Raw genomic sequence first — 18,449 nt, forward strand, 5'->3', positions numbered from 1 at the left:
ACTGTAAAGGTTTCAGGCTACAAGACTGCTAACTATTTATGCTGCTGTTCACCTTGACATTTCTTCATATGGGCGCAACTAAGTCTCCAAGTAGCCAAGACAGGACTAGAGCAAAAGGAAGAGGTCATTACGAAGGAAGCCCGGGAGGCTTGAAGCTATTCTATGCCCCTCGGAGAGAGGCAGTCGGCACAACATGGCTGACTGGAGCGCTTCAAAGCAGACAGGAGGGGGGGGGGCAATCTACTGGCCTTACATGTTCAAGGGGAAGTGGGGAGTTTACAGGGTGACACGGGGGTCACAGGGCAAGCCTGGAGGAGGAGGAGGCACACCGGGGGCATTTGTGTGGACAAATCTGATTACGCTGGATTTGTTTTGATCAGATGTGTCAGTTTGTCCAAGCATGGCTAAACACAACGCTTTACAAAAAGTTCAGAATCAACCAATTCAAGCAACACGTTTCAAGATGTGTTGTGCTAGACCTTGTCGAAGCTGTGCTGTTGACAAATATTGAACAGCGACCCGATTCAGCTTCGGAAGCCACTCCGGCCTCAGTAGTCTCTGATAGAAGTAGTAAAAGCATCGGTATACAATTCTCTCCTGTGATTTCTATTCGTAAGGAACTAAATCAGAGCTGAATAGCAGCTTGTCCTGATTATGAGTGTTTAAAACAGAAACGCGGATAAGAGTTGAGGTCAAAATGATTAGGATTCAGGCAATCTCAAAATCTGAAAATTGGATGGAATTAAGCACACAAGCCTGAGGGACTCCACACTGGGACTCAACTGGCTGCAGGTTTAAAGCACATATTGTGGAATTAATTTAAAGTCATGATAAACTTATTTCATCCCTCAGCTATATTTGTACATTTTCTTTAGGCCATTTAATCACTGGTAAAAGTCCAGAATTCTTTTGGTACGATTGATAAAATAAACAATTCATTGAAAAGAACAATTGTTTGGATTAAAAAAGAAAAAAAACTACTGTTTCGCAGTTTGTTTGTGATATAAAAAAAACTAAAATGTGCCAAGAACAAAACCCTGGGATACTCCAAAATGACAACGTTTTGCCCTCTCTAGTCAACTTTTCCAACATGACGACGTTGTCTTTGATTGTACATGACGTGCGGTTTGAGTGACACGTTACCGCGTCCCTCCTGATCCATTTTTATTTCCCTTCCGATTATCTCACAGCACTCACCGCCTCCTCCCTCCTCCTGCTCTCGCCACCACCTGCGCCCCTGCGGAGGAGGTGGAGGAGGAAGAGGAGGAGTTCCGGAGAGGAGGAAGCCCCCGGGGGCAGCCAGGCACCTCGCAGATGGTTAGCAAATTACACCTTCATTACCTCTGGTCTACGCTTCCTCTGGTCAGCGCTTCACAATGACTCGCTGTTCCTGTCACATCTGCCAGCATGTCGGCCTCCAGCAATTAAAACTTGTTTGTTGGTTACTACGTGTACACGGACTAGCTGATGCAATACAGCTGTATGATTAGACCGCAAAACGGTTGACGTTAAGCGTTATGATTTGGACTGACGAGCGGTGGTAGATAGAAAGATTATATATACCGATGTATTGTTTGTGTATGTGGTTTTTATCACTTGAATCAATGCAGTGTGGCATTTTATAAAAAGGGAAATTACAGCCCGCGTGTTTCTAATCAATATTATGCTAATACTTAATGTTATCGCTTAATCGAAAGCTTGTATGGGACCGATGTACTAATTTGAGCCACGTATCAAACGGCATTTTATTCCTTTACCATGAGACACTGAATTTTTCATTTCCTAAACACATCTTGATCGTATTTAAAGTAATATCCCTACAAGAGGTTTCTTCTCCCTGAGAGAGAAACATATTTCAAACCATAACAAATCCACTAACGCATGTAACACATGCAAGCTCTTTTGCCTTTGGGCATACAGCACTTGTGGAAATGGAAACGGAGACACGTGGCAAAAATAAACTTCACAACTCGGATCTCTTGGTGGCTGTTGGAAAAGGAAATTACACTCTAAATAGTTTTAATATCATTCAGAAACAGGGATTTTGAATGGGCCCGATGAGCACTTCACACTGTTAGTCCCAAGTTGTTCACAGGAATCATAAACTGGGGCATTAATTGTGAACGATGCGGCTCAAAGTATCAACATAAACCATGTCTCGCATAAAAAGTTGCCAAACTCTCGGGAAGCGATATTTAACAAGTGTTTTAGTTTCCCGTCTTAACTCTTGACATTGAAAGAACTATGTAGACGCAAGTTGAGGAGTTTCGTTTTGACAAAAGTATTGTTTTTTTGTCTTAGGACTGTGTTCAAGTAAGCTAAGGAGTCAAAAAAAATTTGGTGGGAATCAATGAGTCAGTATGAAGGTGCAATGAATAACTGACCGCTAATCAATTTCCAAAGGTATTGATAATTGTCTTTGATTTATTATTTAGAGACCAAAAATTGTCCGTAAAGCTCAGAACTACAGCCTCTGGACTGGAAATATTCTCAGATTTCTTCTTGTACAAAAGCAAAGCGAGCATCATTGGGTTGAATCAAAACAAAACATTTGCAAACATCTGCTTTTACTTTGGAAAAAATGATCATTACTGCCAATTGTCTAACATGTTACAGACCAAACCAGCAAGCAAATCATTAAAACAATGTTTTCTGCATTGTTAATTTGAAAATATGTCCTCTTTTTAAATAAAGTGAAGGAAATAAAACATTTTTAAAATCTGAATAATCCATTTGATGGAAAAAAACAATCTCAAGATTAACCCGTGATTTAAATCATTGGGAATACTCTCACCACATGCGGGTATCAGCAAATCTAGTTTATAACTTTTGAATGCCGTGACAAGAACAGTACGTCTGTCTTTTCAAATTAAGAGCAAATCGATTGCGACACGAAGAAACCTGTGTTGTAGTGACTCCGTTTTAAAACCTTCTATACCTTTACTTTGCTAGGTTTTATACGGATGCGCGGTGCAGAGAAAAACAAAAACAAAAAAACATGACGTTCCATGACTCATCTTCAGCTACACTGATTCGCGCTCGTTTGAGGCTATTTGTCCATACTGTAAGAGTAAGCTAACGTAACCTCCAGTGAACGGCAGCGAGCACTGCCCAGCTCCCCCAAGTGCCCGAGGCCTTTCCACTCCTTCCCGTGCCTCTTGCAGCCCAGCGTGAAAGCGCACGCGAGGGCCCCAGCGCAGCCATTAGTCAGGCCGGGAAAGCATGGAATAATAATGAACGGACGGCGCTCTCACGCATGAGCGAGCAAAGCCCATCACCGCCACCATCAGCCAGTTTCCAACAGCCATTTCCGTCATCCAAAATGCATGTCCCTCTCACTTGAGCGGATCTCGCCCTTCTCTGGCGAGCGCTTTCGCCTTCCCGGCACGGCCGGCTACAGCAGAAGAAAAAAAAAAAAAATCCCCTCACCAAATGGTTGTTTTCCTTCCGTCTTATACACTTATGACCTTTTCAAACAACACTCTTTTACATGCATACTTGTTAGTGATTTATCGCCGCTTTCTTGCTATGATATCAAATATGGGCGCTGCCCAATACAAAGGCTGAGGCCTGCACCTTAACCATTTGTGAGCTTTGAGTTGTAAAAGCAACAAAAATAATATAGTGAAATAAATTGAGATACAGCCAATCCCTGCATATTTATAGAAAATATAGAAGATGTATTCGGGTAGATAAGAGCAACACACAGGACATCATAAATACAAAACGTTGCTCATGTTTGTGTGAAATTTTCTACTTTCTGGCAGTCTTGAACACAACACAACTTCATTAGGCCTTTTTCTGTTGTGCATATTAGCGGGGTCCTGCAGTTCAATGCCCCCCCCCCCCCCCCCAAAAAAAAAAAAAGTTAACAGACTCACACACTGTTATTATTAATGACAAAAAGCAGCAATAATGGTCATGCCACCAACTAACTGTACACAGCACGTTCAAGAGAGGCGGAAAATTGCAAGCGCACTTGGCAGCTTAGCACAGGGGACGGTTGTATGCGGCAGGAAAACATTTCAAACAAGGTGGTAAACAAACTTGAAAGATGAACATTTACCTTAACCAAAGTGGACAAACTGTCTCCTGGGGTTCAATGAAGCTAAACAGGAAACAGGAAGTGCAGGTCACATGGCTACAGGATCAGACACAGGAGTGCTATTAGGCAGGTGGATTCAGGGACCTTAAAATGAAAAGTCCAACTACTGTGGCTGACTCAAATGGAAGATATAATACTAGTTGTGTGTTTTGTTCCAAATATGCTTAATGCAATTCTCCGTTTTGTGTTTAATTTCACAACTTCAACTTGGTAAAGTTTGAGGTCTTTTTAAAAATAAATAAATGCATGAATAAATACTATGCATGCAAGTTGAACAGAAAACACAAACAAGAAGATGGCGCTTATCTTATAAAACTATCAAATCAGGTCACTCTTATCTCAAAGCACCACTGTATTATACTGTAATGTTTTTTATCTTTAATTGAAGCACGAAAACATGGCGTGTTTGTCCAGAAAGAAGCAGATTGCCAACATTGGTGGAAACGGATGACAGTAGAGGAGAAGTGCAGCTATTTTGACAGGCTGCTGGGAAGAAATGATTGCCCCATTCACTGTCTGCACCGGAGACTCTCCACACTTTGCTTTCTAACCACAGCAATGTTCCATCCATCCATTTTCTAGAGCCGCTTATTCTCACAAGGGTTGCTGGTGCCTATCCCAGCTTAACTGGGGGCAAGGCGGGGGGGCGCTCTCAACTGGTTGCCAGCCAATCGCAGGGCACAAACGTCCTCGCACCTAAGGATAATTTAGTATGTCCAGTACACCTGTAATGGGAGAGAACACACGGGGGCTTGGGGACAACATGCAAACTCCACACAAAAAGGCTGGAACGAGGTGGATTTGAACTTGGGTCCATGAACTATGAGGCATATGTGCTAACCACTGATCCGCCGACCCTCTACAGGTATATTCGAAATTTTAAATATAGTTAAGTATTATTTTAAACAAGTTGATATACAGTATACAGTACTGTATTTTTCAGTAATTGACTAAATAATTGATGATATGTCATGTTTTGGGTTACCCAAGCAAAGCCCACATATGCAGGTGTACCTAATGAAATGTCCAAGGAGGAAGGTGGTATAAAGCCCACAACCACGGTAGCATCAGAGCCACAAGTGGTCCACTGCAGCAACGTCAGGAGTGACAATGAAGAGAGAAGAGCGAGAATGAGTCATACGCAAGCCCCTCCCCCAACCCCCCCTTCCCATGTAGCCACGTTACGTACACCCTGACTCATTCATTCACGGCACAGTCTCACGCCTACTTTTTTTTTTTTGCCTCTATACATGGACACCCATTCAAATGCAGCTCCATTCACAAAAAAAAATGCTGGTCATTCATAAAAAAGAAACATACCGGTGTTTAGAACATGTATGTATGCATGATGGAATAATACATCGTAATTTGGTAGTGTGGTGTGGCGTTCACTGCCTGCCAGGGCCACCCACACTGTAGGCCACTGACACACTGAATCAAAAGTATGTGTGTGTGTGTGTGTTCCCTATTCCCACTTCCTCCCTGAGCTGCTGCATCTTCATCCCCGTCTTCCTCTCTCTGGTTAGCTCATCTCGAGACAGTCTGCTTCCCAGGCAGCTAATTATAGGCCACGCTTGTAGGGGGGCCGGATGTGACAGTGTGCCGGTGTGTGTATGTGTGTGTGTGTGCGCTTGCATTGGTGGTAAATTCATATATGACACATTTCTATTGTTTTCCTTTATTTCGCATCGACATGCCCGCTAAGCCGCTTTTTTTTTTTTCTTTTGCAAAGTGTTGCTTTCGGACGGATGTGTTTCGTCACTGACAAGTGTGTGTTTGTGCCACCAAGTAGGATACACAACCTCAGCCCCTCCCTCACTGTACTGCAGCTCTGACTCATACAAGGTGGAGGCAGAGACAACCGGGGTCTGATGATTGGCAATAAGTGTGCACACACACATGCGTGTATGCAATACATGGCCGTATCACAAACAATACATCACTGATATTCATATATAAAAAAAAATTCTCCGCAATAGACAAAAACTCCGATCATTTTTAAATTCTATCTCACTAACCAGTCAAACTATATAGAGCTGACAAACCAACTGTTTATCAAGTTAAATATCCTTAAATTCTATGATCTAGTCAGATTCAAAACAGCTCAAATCATGTAAAAAATATACAACAATTAGTCTTGCCACGGCGTCCAAAAGCTGTTCAAAAATAGGCTTCATCTTCCTTTCCATCAATAATAGATATTTGTTTTATTTTCTATATTTGGGGTAAATACAATACATAATTCACCTGCATATTAGTGGATCATATCATTTATTTTTTATTAATCATTATTATTGGATATTTTGATCATATAACTACTGTATACTCATTGTAATTGATAGGTATTGATCCTCTCTATAGGTTTTGTTTCTTTTGATGAAATTTGTCTTCATATGTTCAATAAATCAATCAATCAAAATGAAAATAGGATAATCGCCACCAACATAAAATGTAAGATGATTAGCTGTATAGAGTGAAAGGTACCGAATAAGTAGTAAGATTAGATTTTTAAAAATTGTATTATTTTATTTTAAAAATAAAAATAAAGTCAAGTAACAACCTTTTCGGAATACAGCACATCCCAATTGTTCCTGAAACTGCATAAAATTAATGGAAAATTTCAATTGTTTTCATTCCATTTATTCAAAACATACATATTTTGAATAGAATGCATAAGATGAGAACACTACATAATTAAAGACAATGAAACTGCCCGGAGGAAAATGCCCATAACAAAATAGTGTGTGGTTGAAAAACTTCTTTTCAAGGGGTAAAGTGAAGTGCAAAAAAAATTAAACTGAATAAAATGGTACTGTAGTGTGTCGCTTTGGACACTGCGTGTCATATATATAAAATACATAAATGACACACATGACAGATGAAGTTGAAAAGTCACAAAACCAAACAACGAAACAATGGAAGTGTTGTGTGCTAACTGCTGAGCTATAAATAAAGTACATTAAAAAAAAATGTGACGACTGGTCATTTTTGCTTGGTGGTTGCAGTGTGTTTCGGTCCCTTTTGTTTTTTTAATGCTTCACAAAATCATTTTGTGGGGCGGATTCGGCCCGCGGGCCACACGTTGGACACAGCGGTTTAAAATCAAGCCAGTCTGATAGGCTCCAGCTCACACTAACGACAACAAGCAGGAGGGAAACTTGACGAAACAAACTTGCGTGAAAAGCTGATGAATGGGTCACCTGTTTTACATCACTGATGAGGATGGGGAAGAAAAAAAAAAAAAAAAAGACAGCCTCATCCTCCTCCTCCTCCTCTTCCCTCCATCACACTCGCTCCCCTCCCCATCCTGACGGGATGAGTCACAGACGGGCCAGTTCCCTTGATGCACTGCAGAAGCGTCATGTGACGTCTCCACCGCCACGGCCTCCCGCGCATTCATTCATTCATACTTTCAGCCAGCTTTCATTCATCGAAAAAAAATTATACATGCAAGTTGTTTTTCATTGATAAATGTGTGTCATGGCTTTGCTTTAACCATGGATGCTGTTGAAGGTCGAATTGTTGCCATGGTTACAGCATGCCAAGAGACAAAAAAAAATAAAATACAGCCAAGACTCACAATGGTGCAGTTGGTTACATAATACGCTCCGTGGACATTTCATTAGCTAGCCAACGAAGGCGGGGGTGCGCAAGCTGCGGCCTGTGGGCCATAGGAGGTCCATGAGCCTGCAAAAGGACCTGTTAAAAAAAGAAGCACATGACAACAATCAATCCATACTTATCAATCAGAATCAATGTATAAAAAAAAAAAAACATCACATTGAAAAGTTGAGATGCCCTTGAGAGGATGCTGTGACATCATCATTCAGGGACGTATGACAACTGAGAAGTGCTGGGGTTGCCATGGGAACAGAACCAGTGTCTTCACAATGGTAAACAGACCATACGCTCAGCGCATGAGTCATAACCTTCTAATATGTAATGTCAATTTGAATATGCAACTTTTTAGTTGGTCGGACAACCAATGAAAACTCATGGCATAACCGTTGACATTTGAAAATGTAAATGACAAAAGAATATTCTTTTGTCATTTCAATCTGCATGTCACTAAAATATTCAGCAAAAACAATTGCAATATATAAATGGTAATGCTCATTTAACAACGCTTCCATATTTCTGTTGTAAAGCATGAATTTACAATAGTAGTAAGAAAAAAAAATTCAATTATTGGTCATACCTTTGTTGTAATTGTTATGCAGGCATAACTATTAGCATTTTATTTTACTATGCTATGTACTGTGATTGACTTACCATGAAACAAAATATCAAAAAACTATTTTTAGGTGCACCTGCCAAATAATACAAAAACAAAAAAATGTCCCCCCCCAAATACAATTGCTATATTATAAAATGTCTACACACCTCTCAAATTTCATGAGTTTTATTTAATAACTTTTGAATACATGTTTTTTACCATGATGTGGCTGTGTGCAGAATTAACCAATTAATTACAAATTGTTATAATTAAAATTTAAACAAAAGAAAACGTCAGGAAAAACACATTAGGGCATCTGAACTTTGACATGTAGCCTTTTTAAATGTATTATTGACAAAAAAAAACAAACAAACACACAATTAGTCAATTTTGATTGACAGAAAGCAATTCCTCAATCGCGACGCATTCTCCTGACATTTTTTTCTGGTATGTTGAAACAAAATGACCGAACGGTTAGAAACATTCCAGACGCGGAGTTATCAATATCTTATCCATCATATCATCCAGAATATAAGCAACACGATGGGAGTTTTTGTGAATGAACGGTGCGGCATTCAAGTTCACCCTGAGAACCGGAGAAAAAGCTCAACGTACAGTATGAATCACCACAACAAAGTGGGGGGGTGGGCGGGGCATAAGGTGGTGGTGGTGGGGGGGTGGTGATGTCATTGATGATGGTGGGGGAGTCAGTCGTGAGTCAGAAGGAGGAAGAGGAGGAGGAGGTGGATAACAAAAAAAAAAGGGAGCACATGGGAAGGTGCATGGTGCACCTGCTAACACGGATGACTCACCACTGCTTTCCACACGCGTGCGCACACACAGAAGCAGGTAACACACGTGCACCCACAAAAAAACGTCGGTTTCAAATATACATACCAGTGAAGAGGGAGGGAGGGAGGGAGGGAGGGAGGGAGGGAGGGAGGGAGGGAGGGAGGAGGAGCAGGATGACTCACACGTCAATGTTACACAGGACGTATGATTTAAATGCATCCAACATCATTTTGGGGAAGCTCCACACTACCACGAAGTCGGAAATGTTCATTTTTTTCAATTAACAGTTTCAATAAAAGAACAAAGAACCAATGAGATCAAAGAATGTACCAATGCCCGACGCATTTGTGGGGTCTGTTGTTGCTAGGCAGATTTTATTGAGGTCAAGTAGCACTGTTTGAAAGACCAGATAGCATGATTATTGCAGTGCCGATTATGATGATTTTCATGAACATTTTCGTCCACGATGCTACGGTATTTTCATGTTGCTCAATGTTTTGCTGATATGCTCTGAAATTTTAAGGGGTACTTTGTGTAAAAAGTTTGAGAAGAGCATGGAATACCTTCATGTCCGTGTACAGTGGATATAAAAAGTTTACAAGTTCTTGCATGAAGAACATTTTGGTGTAATTAAAGTAATAGTTTTACATGGCAATATTGGTGATTGATTTGTAATATTGCAGGATGCAGTATTCATGCACTTCGTGCACTTTCAACGCTTGTTTTAGATACTTGGAAACACATGTGTTTTAAAGGCTTTTTTTTTCTAGAGGGTATGACATAAGGTTGAAAGTTTGCGCTCGTTCCCTTCTCAGCAGCTCTCGTTTTTTTTTTCTCAGATACGTTCTTGCAGTTTGATTTTGCAGTCTTGAGACAACTTTCTGTAGATTTCAGGTTGTACAACAATAACATACAAGGATGAGTTAATGACTTTTAATTTTCCAAGGCAGGGACACTATTATGGTTTAAAAACATATTTGAACCTCCACACAATTACAAGTGACCACTGATTACATTTCTACATTCAATAGGTACTTATATCAGTTTGTTTGGGCTATTTGTTTACAAGAACCAGCTCATTATTATCCCATATAATGCAAAATCAATTTTTTATATATATATATATGTGTGTGTGTGTGTGTGTTTTGTAATGACCTATACCAAGATCATCATGCTTCTATGTACAAATGAGCTGGACTAAAATTATACAGGCAATACTGTCCCCTTGTGGCTAAACAGTGCATGTCAGACATACCAGTAAATAAAGCATACACTTCTTAATTGCAATCAACACTTTTACAACAATGAATGAGTGAGTCGTTTCTTTTAATAGAATTTGTTGGTTTATAAAAAGGAGAAAGCTGTTTTTTTTTCCTTTTTAAAACAAGCAGGGGAATGACAGTACATGTTAAGTTGATTTTTTTTTGTAGTTTTGGAACAATGGAAATAGATGTTACGTTATTCAGTAGATGAAGAGGACTCGGGTGCGTGGCAGCGTGGAGAAGGTGTCGGCCATCTTGCGGATTCGGGTGTAGTTGATGAAGCCTCGGAGGAAGAGCAAGAAGCCTTGGAAGAGACCACAAGACAAGCCTCAGTGTCAAAATTCAATCGTAAGTAATACAATACGTGAGTGTGTAAAATGAGGATAATGTTAGTAAATGGCTACTCACCAAGCACCAAGAACACCCACCACAACCAGTATTGTCCATCAAAGTAACCAGGAAAGTATGTGGAGAACTGCAACCACAAATATGAAGTTAGAAACAAATGATAATAAAAAATGTATCAAATTGTTAGGCACATGTAGATTGTAAGTGTGTCTACCCTGACGATGAGGACCCATTTAATAAGGGAGAGGCCAAAACCGGAGATTGCTCCGTAGCGGCCAGCGGCTGATGTGGTCAAACAGAAGGAGAGGAAGAAACCAATCCAGTTGAATAGGAATGCCACTGGAGGAACAAAATATATTTAAGGGTCAAGCGCATAAAAGTAGAAAACAAAAAGACACCATGTAAGTGCTTGAAATTAAAAGCAAAGGTGTGAACTTTAATTAAGTGCTTAAGGTAATGCATGGATGGATAAGGTGAAAACATAAGTCATAACTGTAGACGGTGAGAAAAATAGTCATTTCAAAGACATAAAGCTATGACAAGTCTAAAGAAAATACACTTTTTTTCCTTACTGAAGAAGGTGAGCATGAAGATGCCATCGTTTCCTATCCTCAGCTGATCAGCATCTTCAAAATCATCCCTGGTGACAAAGTCTTCGTCCTGCATGACAAGCGAGTGAGGAAAAAAAAATCTATTTAACAATGTCAGCTGTTCGATACTTCACGCAAACATGTCTGACGTCATCCTTTTCGTTGTCAAGCCTGACGAAAACAACACTGCACTACTCAAATACGACACGCACGCACGCCACAAAACACAGTATGTTAAACGGTCACCACAACATCCAAAGGTCTGTCCATCTAGCACTGGAATCTACAAAACGAAAACGGTGCACACAGGCACTAGCGGTACACATCCAAATACAAAAAAACTTCCCCACACAATCACTGTTGTTCTCGCACATTACCTCCAGTGAACTGCGTATGACATCATCAAAAGTCTCCAGACCCTCTCTGTGCTGAGGCTGCGGCCGAACGCCAGGCAACAAGGAAACACAACACGGGCTGTCAAACATGGCCACCGCCCACCCAGACCCCTACATACTATCTTGGATCACCCCCTTCACTTTTCATGTGTTGTGCTCCATTTGAACTCATTCAATCCCAAAGACATATTTTTACGTTTTTTAAGGGTCCAGACTTTAGGTCCCAGGCACTTATTTCACATGTTTTTCAAGTGTTTGACAAAGTCAGGTCTAAAATGACCAGAACTAAATTAATCCGTACCAAAGCAACCAATTGGGTAACTAAGTACTAAAGTAATAAATTACCCTGCTAATTAGGTAATAATCATTTACTTTTTGTAAGTACTGAGGTAATCTGTGATTTCAGGCACTAATGTACAAAAGAAAGTAGCTGATTTCTTTAGTACCAAAGAAATCTCGAAAGAAAGTAAACGATTTGAGTAATTTCAAACGTAATCAATTTCTTTAGTACTATAACTGATATCTTCACTATTTAAGCATCTAAAATCAGTGATTACAGTACTTCAGTAACTAAGAATTAAATTACATTTCTACTTTAGTACCTTGAAAATGTGCTTAGTTTAAGGCTTAACCCGAAAAATAATGATTACTTTAGTACTTTAGTACCCAAACAATTCAATTTCTCTCATTGGCCATTAAGTACATATAATTGAATGTCTGGATTTATAAAAATGAGTTAAAGACATAAAAATACATATTTGGCATTTGAGTGAACAAAGTTGCTTTTACACCTTAATACAGGAAGCAATCTGAGATAACCTAGCATAACAAACATAAAAAAAAAAAAGTGTGAAACTCACTCTTGCGGTTACCACGGGAACAGAGGTCTCGGCTTTAGTCCTCTCTGCCTCGTCATAGGAAGGTAGTGTGGTTGCAACGTTGTAAGATGGCGGCTTAGGGAAACTTGCATCTTCCTTGTAGTCAAAACAGCCTGAAAACATATAGAACAGTTTAATTGGCAAATTCCTACTTACAATTGTCTGTCATTATTGGCAGAAAGTAAAGCTACATTTGTTCTAGAGGCCATTTACAAAAGTACATATTTCATAGAGAATTTGTATACGGGACAGCACCAAACAATGCAGAGCAAAAAGCTCTTCAGTTCACATTAACATTCAAATTATGTCAAAAAAAGAACTACTGCTCTATCTCGCATATAAGAGTTAAGTTGTTTTTGTTTTTTTTAAGGAGTTGTTCACCACACTGCAGTCCCTTTCCCAAATGAACATGGGCAATTATGAGCATGAAGCATTTATATCAAAAATACAATTATCTTAATTTAGACATAAATGCACATTGTGTGAAACCTGATCTCAGAATTGCAACAAGTCGACTGATTATTCTACCTTCTGCCACCTTGTGCAAGTGTATGATTGCGGTGCCTGTCATTACAAGTCACTTAGATAGGTGAAGAAGATTCATTATTTGTCATAAAAATACATAGGAATTTGAACACTTCAGTGAATTTGCTCAGCTTCCCGTAATACATTTTTTTGCTGAGACCGTGAAATCCATAGAACATAATGTACACTGGCTGCCCTTTAATGCATCGTTGACAGGCTCAAATCTCTTTGTTACCAGCGTTCTCCTCTGTGATGCTGCTGTAAGGAGGTGGCTCGTCTGCAGATGATTGTTGGATCCCTTCGGCCTCATCCACGTTTGGCAGCTGGACAAACACACGGCCAGACATGACTAATCGCACACGAAAAACTGATGAATGAGTAGATGAAAATTTAACTTCCTGGATAGCCTTACGCTACTACAGAAATGAACGATTTCATTACATTAGCACGATTTTAAGGGATTGGTATCCAACCAATGAGCCTTACGCAAAGCAGAAGGTTACAATGAACTGGTTAACTCGCATCGAACGAACTGGACTGACGCACCTAAAATGCGTTTGGTGCTAAGTATTTAGCATAGAGGCTAACCGTGATGGGTGTGTGTGGGAGCGATGCACATTACCTGCTGATATCTGACGGTCAGCTCAGCCATTCCAGCGAACAGGGAACCCAAGATAAATGTGACACGCCGCCCAGAACCACAACCTCAAGAAAATGTTATAATTAACTGTCAACGCGTCGTAGTGGGAGTAAAAATCGCCCCTTTCAATACATGGGCTGCGCAGGTCCTTTAGTGAATTCGTAATACAACTTCCGGTTAAGTGGGAGTCTAGTAAAGGAAACGTTTATGGTTAAAAGCAGCAAAGAAAGGTTTGTGACGACATGTCAGTTAGTTGAACGAGGAAAAAAAAATCTCTGCATTTTTTCTTCCACTATACGTATAGTAGGATCGTTTTGACAGCGCTAAGTAGCTTTTACTTTAAAACAATCCCGGGCAGTCGTTGCTTATCTCTTCTAGTTTAACACTATTCTTACATTATCAAGCAATTTACGTCATCGGTCACAACAAACCTCCCACGCCCCCTTCTGGAAAAAAAAAAAAACGTGTTTGAAAACGGACCCAAGAGAATTTGTTAGGAAAAGACAATATACAAATATTGAAATGGATTATGATCAGAAAACAGTGCACTTAAATTTAGTAATAAAACTAAGACGATGCTTTGAGAAGATACGTGGGTGACAAGTGTCAATTTTGGAAAAAAAAAAAATTCTGAACTGCTTATCATAAGACTAAATCTAAATGTAAAGAAATACATAATTACAATTCAATAAATAAGAGGATGTTTTCAACAAAAGCCTGACCCTATAACCTTAGTTATTAAAAGAGAAAACATTTTATATACAGTATATACGGAGACACATACATGGACAGGACTATTACTACTTTTAACAATTAAAAAAAAAAATCCAATGTGCAGAGACAAGTAAGAATGACTAAAACAAGGTATTATTGTAAGGTTTTATTGTATCTTTGAATAAAATGTAAAATGCATCTACAGTACCTGTACATTTTTGGTATGTAAACTCAAGGTGTTTATGTAAATTAAGTGTTTTTCTGGTACTTAAGGAGCACAGGGTAAGTGGTGCCTATGTGCTTTTGGTTGTAGTGGTGGCACACAATCTCTACATCATAGAAACTGAACTGGACTTTTACCCGCTCATTAGGAGAGCTGAGGAAACACAAGGTGTAGAGGGCGAACTCAAACTCGGGACTGACGCCGATGAAGATGCTGCCTTTGGGTTTGATGCCGTTCTTCCAACTGAACTGCAGAGCCAAGATGTGTTTGTTCTCATCCGGCTGGGGGGGAACACAGACATCTATGCGTCACACAGGGCCAGGATTATAATACTATAGTTTTAGATTTTTCTTTTCGGTATTTTGTTTTTCTTTTTTCGTTCTGAATTCACTACCTGTGGTGAGTTAGCATTTACACTGTAGCCTTTGTAATCGATGTGTCCCAACTTCTCCTGCAGGTACAGCTGTATCCAATTATGAAAGCCTATGACTGTCCGCCCTCCTCTGGTTTCTCCAACAAACACGTGCTCGAAACCTGACGAATCAGGTCTGGAGGGTTCGAGGTGGGGATCAGACACATTCAAACACATTTCAAGAAAATATTATTTCACATGTTACCAGCAAGTTCCAATTGATGTCATTTGAAGGTTGACTTTAAACTCATGTACTGTATGTATCTAATTATGTCCTGCATTTGTCTGGTGATAAGTCAGTGGTTTACCCCATTTCTTGCCCAAAGTCAGCTGGGATGGTGACAGTACTACGCTAATGAGAACATTTGCTTTAGAAAATTAAGGATGGATTTTCAAATGTCTTTTCACAGTTCATTCTGGGTCCCCCTCGGTACAACCTGCCCACGGTTAATCGGTCACACAATTTGGTGTGATACTGCAAGATTCTTGCATTGCATTTTTGGCTCAGTGCCAGATTGCACCCACCTACTGGAACCTCTCCTTGCATAGAGTTCAAACCAGATTCTGTAGAGCTGCTCCTTGAACTCGGTCTCATCTTGTGGAGAGAGCTTCTTCTCTACGAGGTATTTATGAGCAATCTGAAAGAAACAAAAAAATAAACAGTGTAAATAAGAATATGAATAGGATTAAACAAATTTAAAGAAACTGAGTTAAACAATAAAAGCTTTATCACGCATGGTCCCCACCATGTACCTTCATAGTGGGAGTCTTAACGATAGAGTCGAGGAACTTGTGGTTTTCCGCAACCTCCTCAGGGGTAACAATTTCTGGCTCCCCAGTGTCACTCACATAGTTATCCAACAAGGAGATAAAAGCTGTAAAACCAAACACAAAAAACATTTTTTTTCTGCGGTCATGGGTGCAGATTCCGTAAAATTGAACCTCATGGGAACAAGTCATTTGAGCTAAACTTTGCCTGCTGAGACCCTAATGAGAAAATACACTATACAGAATTAACAGAGGACTATAATTAATGCCCCAAAAGCAGTACGCACAAAAACCAGATTGGGTTGAAGACCGAATCCAGGCCCAACAGCTTTAAGATATGACAGACTTTTTTTTAAATAAACTCGAGCTGCGTCGCGATGAAAACAAAAAACAACTGCTTGGAGCGCATTCAACATTACACTGGTGAGGCATTCACTTACAGCTCACAATATGGGAAATCTGAAACACATTTAACTTAACAGGGTGCGTCCTAAACACAGGCCAGTCTTATAATTGGGGATTTATGGTAAAAGCCTCCATTACAAGACAATGTTACAAAACATAAACGGGACGTAGCGTTTTTACAAATGAACAGTCAATAAGCATGTCAATCATTTCTGGTCATGTGATCCAAGGTGGAGAGGAAATACACTATGCTGCTTGCACTGGCTGGACAGGCATAGTGAACTCTGTGTGCTCTGCGTTTATGCAACATGCCTCTGTTCGTCATAAAGAGATTATACCAGCGGATGAAAAAAGCTTTGCAGCCTGTGAGGCAATGAGATTGGGGGCCAAGGGGTCACCACTGGAGCAACTTATTATACAAAGTAGGATGTCTACAGCTTGCAAGAGTCTATTGGAGCTGACTTCCATCTGAATGGTAGAGCAGACTAGAAACCAGCAGGCCACTAATGGCGGAATCAAATATGCGGTGAACGCATCTTCCGCAAATAGCAAAACTGCTAGTAGTTGATACCCTCCTAAAAGCTTCCAGCAAAGATATTTTTGTCAGAATTAAACAACTGGAATCAAAATGCCACAGGATGTCGCTCGAGCACTACTTTTGTCAAAATGAAGCTCCTCAATTCACTTCAACACAAAATGACAACTCACCTAAAAAGGTCTCCTTCTGGAAAATTTTCTCGTCGACAAATTTGAACAGAGGGTATCCCGCCCCATCATTGTCATCGTCGTCGTTGATGGCCATGTTGTCTCCAGCTTTGCCCTGAAGCCAAGGACGATCACAATGAGGTCGTTTACATTGAAAATTTTTACAATGTAAGACTTGTTCCTCTAAGTCATTTGGGTTTTGGTCTTTTTATTTTCTAAACTGTTTTAGAGTGCCACTTAATGCAAAAGTGTGTTGGACCTGCAAAGATATCCTGTAGTCCTTTCCAGGTTGTAGTCTGTTGACGTCATTGTCCCACAGTTCCTGCACCATGGCCGACAACTCTCTCTCACTCTCGATCATTATAAGGCTGCTTAGGTGGCTTCTTGACGTAGCGGCAAAGGGGCTGCAGATGGTCTCAGATATTGGGGTTTATGGTGTTTGAAATTTGAAATGGGGCTCCGTTTACCTGCATGAAGTGACATAGGATGCATATGAACTAAGAAAACAAAAGGATCTAGAAAGTGTTGGCACTGTTAAGGTTTTATTATGATATTAATATTTCTGCCCTTTTCTTTTTTTTCAGATTATTTAAAAAAGAATGTACATACAACTGTAATATGCAGTAATAGCCAACAATTGGGAAACACCTTCAAATTCAAAAGGTTCTCAAAAAAAAATAAGAGGTGAAGAAATTCAAGTTATTCTCTCTTGAAAATGCACATCGGTGAACTAAAAGTCATTACAGGCCATTAAACATTACCTACCTCATAAATCTGACTGAGAAAACAGCAAGATGTAAACAACTGTAATCTGTGTAAATGTTGCTTAGTGAAAAAAAAACTAAAATACATATTTGGGGTTTTGAGCATCACATCGCTCAGGAAATACTTCAATGTTTCTTCATTACTTACATTTCTAATATTATTTACAGTATGTGTAGACAATGTTTCACCCCCATGCCACTAAACTTTGGGAACTTCCCGATGAAACTTCAAGCACCAAGACTGTGTTCCATGATCCCACACTGACCTTTTTTCCCCCCGTTGGAGTGCGATCCCGCTTCAAGAGGTGATCACACTTGCGTCCTGATGTTACGCCGTGGTCTTTTGCTGCTGCTGGTTTCCTGTGTTTGCGGGAGAAGATATGTCTTTAGGGGCATAGTAGCAGTCAGTCTGTTAATGCCTATGTGTATGTGTGTGGATGGGAGGGGGGCACGACAGGAGAGAGGGGGGCCGTTTTAAAGGGTTATCCCCTGTCAGCAACTCTAGCCAAAGGGGTGACACAATGTTGTCGTCTCTTTTCAGTCTCAGGCTCCAACGTGTGCTCTTTTGTTTCTTTAGTATTTCATTGTTGCTCCCACACAGGTCACACAGCACCGACACCTGGATTACAAGTCTCAATAAAGGTCACATTGCAGTTTACAAGACGCCCCGTGGGACGGACACACAGATTTTTTGTTTCAATTCAGGA

The 18,449-nt window shown here is 40.1% G+C and overlaps 2 protein-coding genes across 6 annotated transcripts; both read right to left on the reverse strand.

Moving 5' to 3' along the window:
* Window positions 1–6,729: 6,729 nt before the first annotated feature.
* ndfip1l (Nedd4 family interacting protein 1, like) lies at window positions 6,730–13,929 on the reverse strand. Of its 5 annotated transcripts, XM_088440898.1 has the most exons (9): window positions 13,734–13,929; window positions 13,347–13,434; window positions 12,569–12,699; window positions 11,691–11,747; window positions 11,296–11,383; window positions 10,938–11,062; window positions 10,784–10,850; window positions 10,571–10,679; window positions 6,730–7,804 (listed from the first exon to the last, which is right to left on the reverse strand). In XM_088440898.1, the coding sequence occupies exons 1-8, from the start codon at window positions 13,761–13,763 to the stop codon at window positions 10,576–10,578; spliced, it is 690 nt and encodes a 229-aa protein (XP_088297024.1). In that variant the 5' UTR covers window positions 13,764–13,929; the 3' UTR covers window positions 6,730–7,804; window positions 10,571–10,575. The 5 variants fall into 5 exon arrangements, with proteins under 5 accessions (XP_088297024.1, XP_088297025.1, XP_088297023.1 ...); XM_088440899.1 differs by lacking the exon at window positions 6,730–7,804 and having other exon boundaries at window positions 10,033–10,679; window positions 12,581–12,699; XM_088440897.1 differs by lacking the exon at window positions 6,730–7,804 and having other exon boundaries at window positions 10,033–10,679.
* A 785-nt stretch (window positions 13,930–14,714) lies between these two features.
* On the reverse strand, window positions 14,715–17,372 carry endou2 (endonuclease, polyU-specific 2). The gene is made up of 6 exons (XM_088440896.1): window positions 17,238–17,372; window positions 16,982–17,093; window positions 15,854–15,975; window positions 15,626–15,738; window positions 15,083–15,236; window positions 14,715–14,969 (listed from the first exon to the last, which is right to left on the reverse strand). The coding sequence occupies exons 1-6, from the start codon at window positions 17,337–17,339 to the stop codon at window positions 14,715–14,717; spliced, it is 858 nt and encodes a 285-aa protein (XP_088297022.1). The 5' UTR covers window positions 17,340–17,372.
* Window positions 17,373–18,449: the final 1,077 nt, after the last annotated feature.

This window comes from Hippichthys cyanospilos, chromosome 18 (genome assembly GCF_059441005.1).
Source record: "Hippichthys cyanospilos isolate Australia breed blue-spotted pipefish chromosome 18, RoL_Hcya_1.0, whole genome shotgun sequence".
In the NCBI taxonomy this organism is placed as follows: domain Eukaryota; kingdom Metazoa; phylum Chordata; class Actinopteri; order Syngnathiformes; family Syngnathidae; genus Hippichthys; species Hippichthys cyanospilos.